This window comes from Nuphar pumila, chromosome 11, assembly GCF_984573655.1.
Source record: "Nuphar pumila chromosome 11, dmNupPumi1.hap1.1, whole genome shotgun sequence".
NCBI lineage: Eukaryota > Viridiplantae > Streptophyta > Magnoliopsida > Nymphaeales > Nymphaeaceae > Nuphar > Nuphar pumila.
This window is the reverse complement of record NC_143259.1, coordinates 48,278,084-48,297,181: the sequence shown is the minus strand read 5'-3', so window position 1 is coordinate 48,297,181 and position 19,098 is coordinate 48,278,084. Positions and strand designations below refer to the sequence as shown.

Sequence of the window (19,098 nt, the reverse complement as noted above, 5' to 3'; positions counted from 1 at the left end):
TCAGAGTATAACTTTTCTAATTTTCCATATTTTAGATATATCACTGCACCCGTGCTTCTTCTTCTTCTGGTGCTTCTGTGGACTGACAAGAGTAGAGGAACTTCATGCTTAATTCTCGCAACACTCTTACGGCAACAATAATGACTCACGTGCAGGTGCAGACACCTACTTGTGTCCATCTGACTGAGGTTGCTCTGAACCCCAACGTAGTCACGTATGAGAAGTTCCTAAAGTTGGATTCGCCAACTTTCATAGGGAAAGTCGACACAGAGGCAGTTGAGAGCTAGGTTGAGGAGACCGAACGAGCGTTTGATATCCTACATGTTCCCAAAAACAAAAAGACCGCTTTTGGCATGTACCGTCTGAAGGACGATGCCAAAAAGTGGTGGGACACCCTGAGGAGGGTGAAGTATGATAGAGTGGAGGTGATTCCCTGGGAGGTTTTCAGGGGAGAGTTTTTTGGACACATACTTTCCCTCTTATGCATGGAAAAGGATGCAACAGAGGTTATTTGAGTTGGCTCAGGGGAATATAAGTTTGGTAGACTACACAACCAAATTCAGGAGCTTGGAGCGTTATTGCTCGAACCTTTTTGTTGATGACAAGGCAAGGGCAACCAAGTATGTTCGCATGCTGAAGGACGGACTTCGAGTCCGTGTGATGATGAGCCGACCTACCACCCTCAACGATGTTATAGAGTTTGTGACTGTTCTAAACAAGGAACGAGAGAGATCCAGGTATGGGTTGCATAAGGGAGGCAGCAATGGAGGTGGCTCGACGGGCAAAGCGAGGAAGAAACCACCTGTGGGAGGCAAGACGTAGGGGGTAAGAGGCAGCAGACTCAGCAGGGTCGATCCTAGCAGAGGCAACAACAACAGGGAAAGGCCCCATATGTGTGTTATAGGTGCAACAAGAGCCATCCTTAGGGCTCTTGTCTATTATTCAGGGGAGTTTACTACTAGTGCCAGCAGCCTGGGCACATTGCGACTCACTATCTGAACACGCTTACGGCTCAAAGAGGTCAGCAACAGAGGCATCAACAGCAACAGGGTCAGCGGAGGATGAATGGTAGAGTTTACGCTGCTACAGTTGCCACACAAGGTGATCAGACCGATATGATCGAAGGTATTTTCTTAGTTATTAATCACTATGTGCGTGTGATGTTTGATTCTAGTTCTACTCACAGTTTTATATCATCATTGTTTGTGAGTGTACTTGATTTGGTTCCTTCTAGCCTTGAAAAGGCTCTTGATGTGATGTCACCTATGGGTGCATCCTTTTCATGCGAGATATACTTTCGTGCAGTTTGTGTAGTGATTGAAGGGCATGAGTTGTCTATCGACCTAATCATACTATATATGATTTTTTATGATGTCATTCTGGGTATGGACTGGTTGTCCAGACACAATGCTACCCTCCAGTGTCGAGAAAAGAAAGTCCTTTTGGAGCACCCTGATTTGTTTGCTTTGGTATTTCAGTCGACTAAACCAGCTAGCGAGGTGAAGATAGTCCTAGCATTAAAGATCTCCAAGTATCATAAGCAGGGTTGCATGATGTTCTTGGCCAGCGTGTTCATGCAGGATAGTCAGGTGACACCCTTGGAGTAGTTGGATGTTTTTTGAGAGTTTCTGAATATCTTTGCAGAGGATTTGCTAGAATTACCACCGCATAAAGAGATCAAATTCTCGATCAAGTTAGTGCCTAGTACAACACCTATTTCTCAAGCACCGTGTCGCATGGCATCTGTAGAGCTAGTGGAGCTAAAGAAGCAGTTGCAGAAGCTTCTTGACAAGGGTTTTATTAGGCTGAGTGTATCTCCTTGGAGTGCATTGATCCTCTTTGTTAAGAAGAATGATGGTTTGATGCAGCTCTGTATTGATTATTGTATGTTGAACCAGGTAACGATGAAGAACAAATACCCATTGCCTAGGATCGATGATCTGTTCAATCAACTGAGGAAGGCAAAGGTATTCTCGAAAATCGACCTTCATTTTGGGTACCATCAGTTGAAGATCAAGACGAAGGATATTCTGAAGACCGCATTCAGGTCCAGATATGAGCATTACGAGTTCCTGATGATGTCTTTTGGACTCACCAATGTCTTTATAATGTTAATGGACCTCATGAATTAGGTTTTTAGTTTGTGGCTAGATTCTTTTGTCATTGTATTCATCGATGATATTCTCATATACTCGAAAAGCGTGGAGGAGCACTGAGAGCATATGTGGATCGTATTGTAGACATTGAGAGAACATCAACTTTATGCTAAGTTCTCAAAGTGCGAGTTTTGGCTCGATAGGGTGATGTTTCTCGACCATGTGATCTCTGCAAAGGGCATTGAGGTCAATCCAGCCAAAGTGGAGACCATATTGTCATGTGAGTAGCCAAAGACTGTGACAGACATCAAGAGTTTCTTGGGATTGGAGGATTATTATTGTTGATTTATACAGAACTTTTCACGTATAGCTGCCCTGATGACTCGGCTATTGCAAAATGGGGTAAAGATTTATTGGTCACCTTGATGCGAGGAGAGCTTTCAGGAGCTGAAGAGGAGGTTGACCATGGCTCTGGTTTTGATGTTACCTTCTAGGATGGATGGATTTGTAGTATACAACGATGCTTCAGGGACCAGACTGGGTTGTGTTTTGATGCAATATGGAAAGGTCATCACGTATGCTTCTCGGCAACTAAAGGTGTACGAGAAAAATTACCCCACGCATGACCTAGAGTTAGTGGCAGTGGTCTTTGCACTGAAGATCTGGTACCACTACTTGTATGGTGAGCAGTTTAAGGTCCTGTATGATCACAAGAGCCTCAAGTACATATTCACTCACCGTGATTTAAATTTGAGGCTGCATAGATGGTTGGAGTTCCTGAAGGACTACGACTTCTCCATCCCCTATCACCATTGTAAGGCGAATGTGGTGGCAAATGCACTTAGCAGGAATGCTTCAGTCATGGCAGTTAGTCTGATTGGATGCAGTTGGGATCTGATTAAGGAGTTTGTCAAATGGCAACCATTTACGGATGATTCATGACACATTCTTTATATTGGGATGCGAGCGTGACAAAAAATTATAGATCGGATCGAGGAGATTTAGTTAGCTTATCCAAATTTTGAGAGGTTATACATGAGTTCTCAGAAGCCAGATGCACAGTTTCATCAAGAGGAGTACAAGACCATCATGTTCGGAGACAGATAGTTTGTCCCGAAGGCATTGTGGGAGAAGCTGATGAGTGAGGCCCACAGGTCTAGATATTTTGTTCACTCTGGTTCCACTAAGATATTCAAAGATCTTCAAAGGAACTATTGGTCGAATGGGATGAAGCAGGATGTCGTTGAGTTTGTGTCTTACCTATCAGTAGGTGAAGATCAAGCACCAGAGACTTGATGGACTTCTGCAGCCACTAGATATCCCAGGGTGAAAGTGGGATGATATATCAATGAATTTCATCTTAGGGTTGCCAAAGACCTAACGACAGCACGATGCCATCTGGGTGATAGTGGACAGACTGACGAAGAGCACACACTTTCTTCCTATCAGGATTAGTCAAAGCTTAGAGAGTTTAGCAGATCTCTATGTAGATGAGGTCGTTAGACTTCACGGGGTGCCACGTTCGATAGTGTTAGATTGAGATCCTCGTTTCACATCTTGATTCTAACACCAGCTTCAGAAGGCCCTTCGCACTACGTTGAAGTACTGCATAACGTTCAATCCACAGATAGACGGATAAACAGAGTGTACGATACAGACACTCGAGGATATGTTGAGAGTGTGCACTTTTGATTGGCCAGGTGATTGAGACAAGCAAGTGAAGCTTGCAGAGTTCTCGTACAACAATAGCTTTCATGCCAATATTGGTATAGCTCCGTATAAAGCTCTATATGGCAGATCATGTAGATCTCTTGTATGCTGAGATCACTACAAGAAAACACGTTGTTAGCGACGGACGGTAGCGACGGAAATATTCTGTCACTAGTTAGCGACGGATTAACTAGCGAAAAACATCCGTCGCTATAATTCATGAAGCATACGAAACCAGCGACGGAATATAGTTCGTCGCTATTTAGCGACGGATTTTGCGACATACTATTTTGTCGTTACGGCCGCACGATTTACCGATGACTCTTGCAACAAACTCTAGTCTGTCGCTAAGTAGCGACGGACTTGGCGACGACGTATATTCTGTCGTTGGTTTCATAAATTTGATTTACGTGGGCTTAGCGACGGATTTAATCTGTCGCTAAGCCGTCGCTAAGTTTTGAATAACCCTAATCCCAGACAGCTTTTCCTTTTCTTCTTTCGCTGCTCCCGCCGCTCCCGTCGGTCCCACTTCAGTCGTTCGCCAATCCCACCGTCTGCAGGCCCTGCTGCCTGGAGAAAGGTAAAGGACGCCCCCCCCCCCCCCCCCCCGCGCATTTTTTGGCAGGGGGTCGACCCCCTGCCAGAAAGGCAGGGGGTTAACCCCTTGCCCGAAAATGCGGGGGTTAACCCCCTGCCAGAAAACGCAGGGGGTTAACCCCCGCATTTTTTGGCAGGGGTTAATCCCCTCCGTTTTCGGCAGGGGGTCGACCCCCTGCTGTTCCGGCAGGGGGTTAACCCCCTACGTTTTCCGGCAGGGGGTTAACCCCCTACATTTTCCGGCAGGGGGTTAACCCCCTGCCGGAACAACAGGGGATTAACTCCTTGCCGGAACAAGCAGAGGGCGACCCCCTGCTGTTCCGGCAAGGGGTCGACTCACTGGCGGAAAGGCTGGGGTCGACCCCCTGCCCGAACAGGAGGTCAGTTAACTCCCTACGTTCCGTAAGGGGGTTAACCCCCTATGTTCCGTAAGGGGGTCGACCCCCTGTCGGAACAGCAGAGGAGTCGACCCCTTGCCAGAACAACTTTTTTTTCTCGTGGTGACTTCATTTTAAAACAGTGTTTTTTTGTGCAGATTTTTCAACGGAACCAGCTCGTGCTCAGACACCTATGGTAAGTAAGTGTCAAAAACAATGCAAATCAGGTAAATACCCGTGGTGAGTAAGTGATGCAAGTGTATCACATGTTATTTAATTTATTAGATGTAACACTTTATTGTTCACACACTCATTTAGTTGTTGATATTTAGGGTTGCTTTGTTGGAGTTCAGAGATCATGCTGAGCATGATTTTAATGTATGAATATTGAAGTGTTCTTATTTTTGGAGTACGGAGTCCATGCTAGGCATGGTAGTAGTTAGTGAGATATTGAAGTGTGTTTGTTGCAGGTACATGTTTGCCATTTGTTTGATATGAATGATTACGATGCATTGCAATGTTTGATGTAATTGTATACATGCTTGCATGTAGTTACTTTCAATTTGATTATGACTTCCATGTGAAATTGTATAATGAAAGCATGTTTCAAATGATTGTATCGTGTCATTAATAGTTTGCACATTAAAATATTAAGTTATCAATGCATGCATCAAAATTCTTGTTATTGTATGACATCATATATTGCATGATAAATTTGATATGTTCTTCATCGTAGCATTCTGATTGTTCTCTTTTAATTCGTTAGGCTATTATTCGTAACATCATAAGAAAATGACTGCAAACCGTGAATGGATATATCGTCGGATAGTGGACAATGAGTTATCGCATGAATATATGGATGGTGTTGACAGTTTTATTGAATTTGCAACGGCAAGTGTTAGTACAGTGGATCTCACAGGTCAGATTAGGTGTCCCTGCAAGATTTGTAAGAATAATCGATTTATAGAACCTCATAGCGTTAGACATCACCTATACAGGAAGGGTTTTGTGAGTGATTATCTGAACTAGACGTTTCATGGAGAAGAATTTAGAAACAATTTTGATGCACGGGTAAATGTGGTGCATGATAATCCATATACAGATTTGATATTTGATGTCATAGGAACAGAACTGGGTTCTGCTATGAGTTCTAGTGATGTAAGAACTACCGTAGATGAAGAATCACCAAACAATGCAGCTAGTAGATTTTATGATTTACTTAGAGATGCTGATGAGCCACTTTGGAACGGTTGTGAGAGTCACACTATCTTGTCTGCAGTTCTTCAACTAATGAATTTGAAGTCCGAGTATAATTTGAGTCAATCATGTTTTGACCGTTTGTGCATGATTGTGAAGAGTATGTTGCCCAAAGATGAAAAATTGGCACAAAATTTCTATCGTGCGAAAGTTATGGTCAACGCTCTAGGTATGGGTTACAAAAAGATTGATGCTTGTTCAAATCACTGCATGTTGTGTTTTGAGGAGCAAGAAAATGACATATCATGCCCGTCATGTGGGCATCCTCGGTTCAAGCCAAAGACAAGAGGCAATGGTAGCACGAGATCAAAGGAAGTTTCATACAAGTCGCTCCGCTACTTTCCTATCACTCCTAGATTGCAGCGATTGTATATGTCTTCAAGGACAGCTAAACACATGAGATGGCATGCAAATAAAGTTCGACACGATGAAAACAAGATCACGTATCCTGTTGACGCTGAAGCTTGGAAGCACTTTGATCGTACTCATCAGAACTTCGCAATGGAAGTGCGAAATGTTAGACTCGGTCTATATACAGATAGATTTAATCCATTTGGGGGTAGATCAACTCCATACTCATGCTGGCCAGTATTTGTAACTCCATACAACCTTCCACCAAGCTTGTGTATGAAACGTCCAAATCTTTTCTTGTCTCTGTTGATCCCTGGTCCGACCTCACTTGGCCAAAATCTTGATGTATATCTAAGGCCATTGATTGATGAATTAAAAGTACTGTGGGATGACGGTGTTACCACGTATGATGCCCACAAAAAACAAAATTTCAACATGAAGGCCGCTATTCTATGGACAATCAGTGACTTCCCTGCATATGGTATGTTATCTGGTTGGAGCACACATGGGAGGTTGGCTTGTCCGTACTGCATGGAGGATTCCAAAGCTTTTAGATTGAGGCATGGAAGGAAGCCTTGCTGGTTTGAGTGCCATCGTCGATTTCTACCCAGCGATCATCCGTTCCGACGTCAAAAGAATGCATTTAAAGCAAGCACAACTGAAACGAAAGGTCCATCCTCAAGATTGTCCGGCATAGAGATTCTAAAAAGATTGCGATACTTTCCAGATGTATTAACAGATGCCCGCAGTCCTACACCCTTCCGTGGATTTGGGAAGGATCACAATTGGACGAAAAAATCTATTTGTTGGGAACTACCGTATTGGCCGACCCTATTGATACGACATAATTTGGATGTGATGCATATGGAGAAAAATGTGTTTGATAATGTGTTAAATACAGTAATGAATGTTAAAGAAAAAATGAAGGATAATCCGAAGACCCATATAGATTTAAAATTAATATGTAAAAGACCAGAATTGGAACTCAAAGAGTATAATGGCAAAGTACTGAAACCAAAGGTAAAGTACGTGCTCGGACCTGATCAAATAAAACATGTATGTCAATGGTTGAGACAACTGAGATTTCCAGATGGATATGTCTCTAACATTGCTCGGGCTGTGAAGATTGACAATGGACAGTTATATGGGTTGAAGAGCCATGATTGTCATATCTTTATGCAACGATTGATACCCCTAGCATTCCATGATATGTTAGACAAACCTATATGGGGGGTATTGTCTGAGTTGAGCGGATTTTTCAGAACATTGTGCGCATCGGAGGTCATAGTATCAAATGTAAATAATCTCGAGGACTCTGTCATCACCACTGTTTGTCTGCTAGAAAAGATATTTCCGCCAACATTTTTCGATGTTATGGAACGTTTGATCATACATCTGCCTTAGAACATATATCATTTATGATAGAATCACATATAATTTTTTTTGCTTTGCTTGTCTTAGAGCACATATGAGCATGCTATAATCACATATTCAATTTTTTGACTACCTTAGCACACATACAAGCATGATCGAATTACATATATAGTTTTTTGCCTGCCTTAAAACACATCTGAGCATGGTAGAATCACATATAGAATTTTTCTAGCTGTCTTAGAACACATATGAGCATGCTATAATCACATATTCAATTTTTGGACTGCCTTAGCACACATATGAGCATGATAGAATCACACATATAACTTTTTGCCTGCCTTAGAGCACATATGAGCATGATAGAATCACATATAGAGTTTTTTTATTGCCTTAGAACACACATGAGCACATGATAGAATCACATATAGTGTGTAATTTATTTCATTATATTTTGTTTATCAATACTGACTGATTTTTTCTTATGTAGGCTGCTAGCGATAATATGTGTAGCGGAGCTGAAGGGACAGATAAAGGCAATGAACAAGAAGACACACAAAATCTTGGCGATGATTAGAGAACTGTGTTGAAAAAGTTCTATTTTTTTATGTTTCCTAATTGTAATTGTTGAATTGTAAATAATTAAACTTATTAATTTTAAGGTGGAACGATTAATTGTTGTAAATTCCTTTTATATAGGATTTTTTAGTGTAGTTTCTTTTTTATTTACAGGAAATATAAATTGTACAAGAAATATAAATTGTACTGTTCTCGGTATTTAATTTTCAAATAATTTTATTTTATTTTTTTTCGTATTTGCGATGGATTAGCGACGGAAACATCCATAGGTATGTATATAAATCTAGCGACGAACGTAAATCCGTCACCAAGCCGAGGTCGTTGTTTAGTATCGGCGGATTGGCGACGGAATACAGCGCTCATTAGTCCGTCGCAATTAGCGACGAACCTCGCGACGAATTTATTCCGTCGCCAATTAGCGTCGAAAAATTCGCAACATAAGCATACCGTCGCCTAGTCGTCGCTAATTCGTCGCTAAGCTGGTTAGCGACGGAATAGCTACGGAATGTGGTCGTCGCTAATCCACTGCTTTGTTGTGGTGGATGAGGATAGAGTGAGAGCAGTAGAGTCTCCAGAGATCATCCAACATTATGTGGACCAGGTGCGTTTGATCCGCCATAGGATAGTTCTAGCACAGAGCATACAGAAGAGCTATGCCGATCAGCGGTGTAGTGAGCTTAGTTTTGACATATGTGATCATGTGTTTGTGCGGATCTCTCCTATGAAGAGCATCTTCTGGTTCAGTAAGAAAGAAAAGTTGAGTCCTCGGTATGTGGGACCCTTTGAGATCCTTGAGCGGGCTGGGGAGACCGCATACCATGTGACACTTCCACCTTAGTTTTTGCAGATCTATAACATTTTTCATGTCTCAATGTTGAGGAAGTATATACCTGACCCCTCACATGTGATTTACTATGAGGCGATCAAGATGCAGCTTGACTTAACGACAGAGGAGAGGCCAGTTGAAATTGTGGATCACCAGGAGAGGACGCTTCATAGTAGGATGATCCTATTCGTGAAGGTGCGCTGACAGCATCACGGACTGGACGAATGCACCTGGAAGCTTGAGACAGATATGCGCCAACACTACCTACACTTATTCGGTATGTTATAATTTTGTGAACGAAATTCTTTTAAGGGGTTAGGGATGTAATATCACATATTTTCACACTTAGTCATTTTGAGTTTTTTTAAAAATTTGGCTAAGTACAGAGAAAAAAATCAGTAGATTCATGATTTTAAGAGGATGCTTTTGAGTCTGAGTTTGGCCCAGGTCTCATCGGCAAGGCTTAAACAAGCCAATTAAAATGTGAGAAAAAGTTTTATTTTTAACCTTTATATTCTAGCAAAATTTGGGTTATTTTCAGATGAATTTAAGAGGCAAAATTCAAATTATATATCGTTGGATGCGTATTAAAATTTTGAGCATAATGATATTTTACTTTTCTGAATTCGGGCTACGGTTGGCCCAAAAAATATATATTTTTTTAAAAAAGACCACCTCAACGAGCGAGGTCAAAATTTGGATCGGACTTGATCCAATGTATTTGATCCAAATTAATATGGATCTGGACTCTATTCAAGACCCATACTAATATGGATTTAATCCAGCTTAGGACCCAATTGGGGTTTGAATATGGATTGGGATATTGGATTCAGATCTAGATAAAAAACCCATGCCCAATGAAAATACAACTTTAAATTCACTTTTTATATTTAAATTGAGGTTATTTAGAGTTAAAAAGACTCTCAGAGGGATAAGACACCTCTGAAAGTTTATAGATATTTAATTATTAATAAATAATTAATTAATTCTGAATTTTACTTTTTGGTTATTAGTTGGGACCCTTTAGGAGAGTCCTTATATAGGTGTATTAGGCTAAAGAAGGTTTGAGAAAGACTTAAAAAAATAGAAACTTTAAAAAGTCAACAAAGAAGAAATTTTAAATTTTTTGAAAAGTTGAGAGTGAGAGTCTCAAAAGGAGATCTCTCTCTTTCTTCAGCCCATTTAGAAGGGGCTGGAGAGGGGGGGCGTCACCCCCCTTTTAGTCTATTTAATAGTCAAAAAGAGAGAGAGAGAAAGAGAAGAAAAAAGAGAGAAAAAAGAAGAAATAGAAAGAGAAGGAAAAAGAGAAAAAAGAGAGAAGAAGAAGGAAGGAGGAAAAAGAAGAAAAAGACTTCTTCTTCAAACACCCATCATTTTCCTAGTTTTTCTCGATGTATGAATAAGATATGAGTATTTCTCTTATTTTGAATAAGAAAAAGAGCATGAATTTGAATTCCATGTAAGATTTTAGTAAAAAATCATGAGAAAAGAGTAAATCTGAATATTTACTCTAAGATTCATAGTTGAAATTAATGTATTTTCACCTTTTCAAAATTTATTTTAGAATATAAAAAAATACGTATAAGTATATATATATATATATATATATATATATATATATATATATATATATATATATTGATAAGCCATCGATCTTGTGTGCTATTGCTTTAAAACAATTTCTGTGTAAGTCTACTTCCATGTTAAAACAAAAAACGTGTTTTTGGATTTATATTAAAATAGTGTATTAAGACTGCATGTTCAGTTACTCTTTTAGATCCATGTGAAATCTTGAATGTAAAATAAGTATGAGTATGTTTATTGATGGTGGATCTGTTTGTGCATGACTGTAAATGGGTATTCATATGCATATATAAACATAACATCTGAACATGTACGAATATTGTCCATATAAACTTGTTATACATGCATACCCGAATTAAAACATAATTTGTTCCTGCACATTTGAAGTTTTTATGTTTTTTTTGTGTAACGTTGCTGGGTTGACTGGCAGCCCAACCGAGCTGGGCTCGATTGGGCGGGACCATCACCTGCTAGGCCCAACCGAGTAGTCGGTTGGGCAGGTGCAGGCTTGACAGCCTCTGGCAGGCCCAACACATATGTGCTGGTTGTTTATATAAAAAAAAGAAATATTTTTGGGTCATTGGATGGGCTAGCAGGCAGCCCAGCAGAACCGAGTTCTGCCAGGTCCTCCCAAGCCCAACAAGATCAAGCCAGGCTAGCCAAGTTTGCCAGGCCTGCTGGGCAGGTCATTGCCTATAAAAAAACAAATATAAAGGTTTAAAAAGAAAAAAAATATTTCGCTCACAATGCTGACAGGGTGTTGCTGACCCAACTTAACCAGGTTTAGCTAAGCGACAACATGACCTGTCAGGCCCAGTCGAACCAAGTTCGGTTGGGTAGGTGATGGGCCTGTCATGCCCAGCCGACTAGGTTCGATTGGCCAAGTTAAAAAAAAAGAATTATAATATCATAGGTATATTCAGCTTCATTTTTTGTTTTATAAAAATGGGTCATATGTTTACACATATTTTGTGAAAAGAGAGCAACATTGCATACCATCTTTTGACCAAATAACATACAAATTTGATATATAAACAAATATGTTGGTTCATGCTTATAGTTGATACCGTGAAACTTGATTAGAATTTAGTTATGTATGTTAATTTTTAAAATTATTTTTATATTCTTTTTACTTATTTGATTCATTAGAGGAACCTGTACACATGATCTTTGATTCTCACACTCCTACTTTTGGTTCAGTGAGGGGACTTGCTTTTGTGAGGAGGTACAAGAGCTATATGACTACTTGACAGACTCTTTCTTAACACAACGTGGCTTCATACTTTTTGCTTTATTTATATTGTTTTGCACATACTTTTAGACTATTTGAATTCAATTAATAAAGTTGGTTTTGTTTGGATAATGAGTATAAGATCTCTTGTAGTTGTGGATTGGTTATAACTCTAAAAGCCTTAGAGTCATTTAAGAAAACCACGAACAGAGACAACAACCTATCATCAAAGTTGATGGGTTTTACATGGAGGCCTCAAGCGGCAACATCATGTAGAAGATAGCTATCTCCAAGGGGAAGGGCAAAATCAAGAGGGTGGTGGTGGTCCTGATCAAAAGGAAGACATTTAAGAGCTTGACATCTCACTTGGTGACTATGGCCACTGGACGAAGCTGCAAAAAGTAAGCAAAGACGCTGAAGCGGGGGAGAGAAAGTTACAAAAATACCCTTATAAGTTGGTGAAGAGGGTAATCTCTTTTAAAATAAAAAAAGATGGAAACGATTTAGGAAATGACCTGCAACCCTCTCAAATGGAATGCCATTTCCAAATTCTTACTACGGTAGGTTATGGGATATTTTTGGTACATTGCTGCCCCTCTTTCTCCCTTTATAAGTAGTATTGATAGATATCCCCAAACGAGTTTGGCATAGTGAGATGGGACCTAGGTCACTTGGCAGGTGGTTTAGGCTCAAATATCATGGGTGTTATTCTTTAGGCTAGCTCAAACGTGGTGACTAGTTAGGAGCAAAGGGTAAGCTCACGGAGTTTTACACTGTCATGACAGTGACCGTAAGTATGTCCGGCAAAACCAGCGCAGCTGGTTGGTGGCTGTAAGTAAGAAGGTGGTTTTTTCACGTAAATAAAAAAATATATATAGTATTAATAAATAAGATAGTTTAAAACTAATTCAAAAATGCCACGTCATAAACCGTATTCCAAAGTAATAAAAGTGGGGTCATATTTATACGTTACTAGGGATATAAAAAGATCGGATTCGGGTAAGATTTAGCCATTAATAGTCCAACCTAATCGGATCTGACATAATCTAATTCAGAGTTGGACGGACAAAACCCAATCTGAATCGGACTAGCTTAAAATTTCATATTTATACATAATCAGATTCAGATTTTTTCCGGTTTGGATCTTAACCAGATTCGGATTCAGACTCAGATAAAATCTCTACCGAATTCAGACCCAATTATTAATTAGATACGTGGCTACCAAATCTGACTTATCGGATTCATATTAGAGTTGGATATCGGTTTACATCCCACCCATTGACATCCCTACCCAAACTGAAATTCCAGGTATAGGCATTAAAATACCAAACTGAATCCGACCCAAATGTTGTTTGAGTCGGGTTTGAGCTATGATTTTTAACAGAGAACCCAAACCAGCTCTATCCGGGTTTTTACGTGCCATTTTAACTAAAAATACATAATACATAGTAGAGTCACTAGAATATGAGACAAATTATCTGGGTCGGTTGGTGTGCACCATAACAGGTCGGGTATCCGACCCGTTGACAGACATTGAAGAGCAGCCCCCCCCCCCTCTCTCTCTCTCTTCGTGGGTTGCCGGTCGTTGGAAGGCTTCTTCTCTTCTCCTCCGTTTTCATCCTCTCGGCGCGGCAGCCGTAAGTCTCTCTCTCTCTCTCTCTCTTGTTTGTGACCACTTCTTTTGGGTAGATCAAGGGGCTTTCATTCTCCGATGTCATCAAGCTTAACTGTGTTGCAGTTATTACGTTAAGAGTTAGAACATGGTTCCTATGGTGATTTAACCACATATATTTATGCCAATTACACAAACAACCCTTTCCCTTTTTAGGTACACGTTCTTTGTGTGCTACTCCACCCTTTTTGGCCCAAAGATGAAATTATTTAATGATGGTTGGTTTTATTCATTGATTTTTTCGGTGATATCTTGCTCGACAGCTTGATTTTTGGGGCAAGATGACATACTTTATGCTGTATGGGCTGTGTATGTATGTTTCTATGCATGACCTTCTGGACGTTGGTCCGTTTTAGTTTTCAGATTCATGCATTCTGGTCGTTCTGTTTTAGTTTTCAGTCATGTATCCTTTGTATGTGTGTGTGCACACGTGTGTATGGTGTTATATATGTTTTACACTTGCCAAAGAATCGTAAGTGATTATCTAGTCTTGAAAATAAGGAAGATTAGGACATATACATGTTCTTATGCATATGATATGTGACAAGGGGGATTCTTTGTATTTTCATGATTTTGATGAGAAGAAAGTTTTTACATATTTGCCTTCATTGTTTTTTGTCAAATGAATAATTTGCTAATGAAAATACTTGTATTTTAAGAAACTATAGAAAATCATTGCTAATTAAGATTTTTTTTTCAATGTAATTAAAATAGGTCAACTGTGGTGGTGTTATTATAAATGTGATTTCTTTTAGTGAAAGTTGAAAATCTGATGTCCTTGGCCGCGTACTTCCCATGAAGATAAGCGAGTTTAAGAAACGTAGCTTTGAGTTTACAAAGCAGCTTCCAACAAAGCTTCCCAAGCTAGGTAGGAGGTTCTAGCAACCATGGTGACAGAATTTTACCAGGGAAAATTAGAAAAGATATTTTGTATACATTTTAACCATGCAGTGAATGTTTGTTCTCCTTTTTGGGTGTCTTTGAATTATTTGCATCCATCCCCACAAATGTCCTAGATGCAATCTAACAAATTTTAGGATTGGGATTTTCTTGGCAAGGAAAAGTTCTGCAATAAATTAGATTTTTTAGTGTATAATCTCAATTCTCAAGAAAACATTCACATATATAAAATTCAAAATATATGCAAATATAAAGAGCATAAAAAACAAGAATTTTTTATATCATGACATTTAACAATATTCTAAAAATCATTTTTTTTTCAAAATTGCATTGCTTCTCACTCGTATCTTTGCATATGCTTGGATCTTTAGTCCATGTTGGACTGAAGATGCATGTATTACAGAGTGGACCTCCCCCTTGGCCTAAATATTCTTGTTTTTCAAGCTAAAAAAGGATCTCCAATCATTGTTTTTTTGGAATGTGAGATTTAGCATTTCAAACATACATTTGATACTTCAATCAAAGATCCAAAAACTCAAGTTTCCTCTAACTCTTTTCTCATGATGTGTCTTCTATGTTTAAAACCTGAAAAATTACTTCATTCCCAAGCCCCAAGGTAGGGATGCCATGGACTTGCTTTGGTAGGGTCTTTTATGTTTGACTATAACTGATTGAGAATTGTTGGATTTGGGTTCCCATTGATTATTTGAAATGAATGTCAATATAGTTGAAAACAAACTTGTCCCCAAATTTTCACTTGCAAACCTCTTCATTTCAAATCATTTCCTGAAGCTTGCATAATCAAATTGTTTCAGGTGTTCATTGATGGACAAACGTTTGCTTTGCTTTATCTCGGCCTTGTTCTTCTTCATCTTCCCTCTCTTTAGCAGCAGCGCTTTTGCTGGATCATCATCTCGGCGACCCATATCGGTATCATTCCTTTCTCTAGTAAACTTTCTCCTTTGTATTGATCACTTTGGTTTTTGTTTGTTCACGGTTTAGTTCCTTCCAACTTTAGCCTCATCAATTGGCTGATGGATGCTAATGATGCTAATTTAGGATGAGGAGATCCGGACAAAAAAGTATGAATGCTATGCAGATATTGAAAGGTCTGAATTCTCTCTCTCTCTCTCTAGTACCAATTTCTAAACCATTTGGTCAGGGTGCCTTATCTAAGGTGGCTAGCTGCTTAATTTGAAGTAGGGTCATGATATTTGTTAGAAGGGTCACTAGTGACCTAGTATGCTAGATCTCATGACCTATGAAAGCACTTGTTAAAGCTTCATAAAGTATTTACTATTAAACCTAAAATTGTTATTTCATCTGTTGTTTTTAACTTTAATGCATCAATGATATCTCTTGAAAGTCCTTTCATTGACCCTTAAAATTATTTTCCTATGTGTACCTTTAATGCATTTAATGGTTCAACCACCTAAAAAGAAGATGTAGGCTACTTTTAAGTAAACAAAAACAACTTAGTGATTAAAAGATCAGCTTCTTTATCCTCTCTCTCTCTTCATATATATATATATATATATAGAATCACTAGAATAATGAGAACTAATGTGTGAACCACTATTTTTATGGATTTTTTGTTCTTTTCTCTTGAATTTAACTGTACAGATGTGATCTGCATGCTTAGTTTTATAAGAACCCGCTCTTGAATCGTCCGATTTTGATGCATACAACAACAACAACAACAACAACAACAACTCCTTCATCCCAAAACAATTGGGGTCGGCGATAAACAAGATTTTTTTAAGTCTTTAAAGTCAATGGCTCATAATCTTCATAAATATTCAACATCGAAATTACACGATCCAATGGTTGATTCCTAGCAAATTCAACATTAAGCACATCCACATGGTTAGATTTGCTAAAAAAATGTTGGAAATGCTCATATTTCTAGTTCTCATATTCTAGTACTCATATTTTAGTTCTCATATTCTAGTCTCTCTCTCTCTCTCTCCCTATATATATATACATATATATATTAGTAATGATAGGGTGCTCCCAGAGCACCTACTCCCACCTAATAAAAGCTTCAAATTTTAAAAAAATGAGCATTTTTTGTTGATCAGACCCTACAGATATAATCTACAATCATTATTTAGTGGAAAACAAGTTTTGGATCATGTGATTATGACATGCATGCAGGTTTTTTATGATCTTCAAAAATCAACGTCTCACAATGTACCAAAATTTCATCACTTAAATTATTTTTTTTTATGTCCAAAAAGCATTATCCAAAACATGATTCCTATCAAATAAATTATGTTAAGTACATTTATAGGGTCTGCTTGAGAAGATGCAACATACAACTATGATTTCTAGTAGGTGTTTCCGGAGGACCATAGCATTACTGTATATATATATATATGTATATATATCCATGCTAAATATGACACAGTGCTAAATGAATCATTTTATTGTTTTTGCGGTGTTTTTTTTTTAAATTCTGACCTTACAGATGTGTTCACATGATTGATTTACTAGAAATCAACACTTGGATCATGATTTTTTGGATGGAAAAAATGGTATTTGGAGCCCCAAAAATTTATGAAAATTGTAAGTTGTTTATTTTTAAAACCTTATAAACACCTATCCATGTGTCAGAATCAAATGCTCTAAGAACTGATTCCTATAAAAACAAGCATATAAATCACATTTGTATGGTCAGAATTTAAAAAAAAAACCGAAAATCCAATAGCAATTTTCATTTAGCATTGTGCCCGTTTAGCACGGATGTATTACCCTATATACACACACACACCCTTGAAAATCTTTTACATTTTTACCCTTGAATTTGAGAAGTATTGAGGAGATATAGGGCACCAGTAGTTGCAACTTGACTTGGTTAGGTTTTTCAACAAGGTAATGAAACAACCATGGATGCGGCGGACGCGCGGAACGCGTCAACCGTGACCTTATTCCACCATTATTTTCGTTCGACCCCCTATTACGAGAAGAACAGGGATGGGGAGAATGATGTATATAAAAAAAATAGAGCGGTAGTCGGGGTACCCCAGACGCCCTCTCATTTCGCCTCTTTCCATCTCTGCTCCTCCCCCTCCCAACCCTCTCTCTCCATGGAGGTCTATGTCTCCTCCTGCTTGTCTGCTGAGCCCCGTCTCTTCTCCCACCACCGACGAACATGCAAACCAAGGATGAGCACAAAGCCCCTATCCTTCTCTTCTTCCAAACTATTATCTTTCTCCACTAGTTTCGTTGCTTCTCACCTGAATGGGAGCATTATGAGCGAGTTCTCGGGCTGCATAATCCGACCACCATCCCTAAATCCATCCTCCTTCCCTTCACGTGGTAAAAGTGGAGTCATCGCTATGGTGAGGAAGATCCCACCATTCTCGATTTCTCTTCCCTTTTCATGTTATTTTGTGATGATGGTCATGAATAAAATGCAATTTTGTTTAATGTATATGTGTTATTCTCTTGCAATATTTATTTCTCTTCCCTTTTCATGTTATTCAGTGATGATGGTCATGAATAAAATGCACTTTTGTTTGATGAATATGTGTTATTCTCTTTCAACATTACATGGGGCTTGTTTCTTCCCTTGTTCAAATCTGTTTTTTTTTATTCTTTTGCTTATGTGGTTCTTAAGACAACCCAAAATCTGGAAAAGGTATGAGTGCTTAGCTTTTATATTTCAGGATAAGATTTATGTACTACTCAATGTATAGTTGTGCAGATGATATTGTTATGCTCGGTCAGTTGAGTGTTTTCTTGGATGATTATAGCTTGATAGAGATATAAAGGAAAATCTTAAAAGGGCTACAAAACATTGTCTTCCCCCTTTTTTAATTAAAAATTTTTATAGTTAATTTGATTATGGATTTTTTTATTTTCTTTGGTTAGGGTTTGAATTAGGGCTTTTTTATTTAATTTTATGGCTTATTTTTCTTATAGTTTAGGGTTTTTTGGTTTGTTTATGATTTATTTAATTTTAGGGCTTTCTTATAGTTTAGGGCTAAAATCCCTAATAAACATGTTAAAACACTCATATGGTCCGGAGGATCGAGTCTTACGATCTAAAACGATGTTATCCAACCCATTATCAATGTGTGTTCATGCTGTCTGCCCGCACACAACATAAAACAAACGTTGGACACAAGGAGCACAACCTCTTGTACAGTTGAAACAAACGTTGGACTTGGTACAGTTGTTACAGAACAAGTGTTCTGTCCGTTTTGTTTGTTCATTTTGTCCAATCCTGAACAAGCCCTATGGGCACTGGCAGCCAAGGGACTGCTGGTTAATTTGAATATTTTCTCTCTATTAAAGATGCCAATTGGAGGTAGACTGCACGCATGATAGAATTATTTGCCTGAATAGGAGACCTTAAATTGTATAAATGGTCTTTGCTTGGTTTATTATTTTATCATTTATTTACTTTGTGATGTGTGCTTTGTGACTGAGAAGTGGCCTTTGGGGACTACAATGCAAATCTTCAATGATAATGAAAGAGAATTGTGCTTTGCGCTGTCTTTCTCCAGTTTGTTATTCGATCATCTATGAAGGAGACCCCG

At 38.7% G+C, this 19,098-nt stretch overlaps 1 protein-coding gene across 1 annotated transcript in view; it reads left to right on the top strand.

Annotated features, from left to right (window-relative positions):
• Nucleotides 1–13,555: 13,555 nt before the first annotated feature.
• The window catches only part of LOC149822347 (uncharacterized), a 62,079-nt gene continuing 56,536 nt past the window's right edge, over nucleotides 13,556–19,098 (top strand). Inside the window, exons 1-4 of the mRNA XM_089981161.1 lie at nucleotides 13,556–13,616; nucleotides 15,367–15,481; nucleotides 15,611–15,660; nucleotides 18,992–19,097. Of these exons, the coding sequence (XP_089837287.1) occupies nucleotides 15,377–15,481; nucleotides 15,611–15,660; nucleotides 18,992–19,097 (261 nt within the window). The 5' untranslated portion in view covers nucleotides 13,556–13,616; nucleotides 15,367–15,376. The remainder of the gene's footprint in view (nucleotides 13,617–15,366; nucleotides 15,482–15,610; nucleotides 15,661–18,991; nucleotide 19,098) is intronic.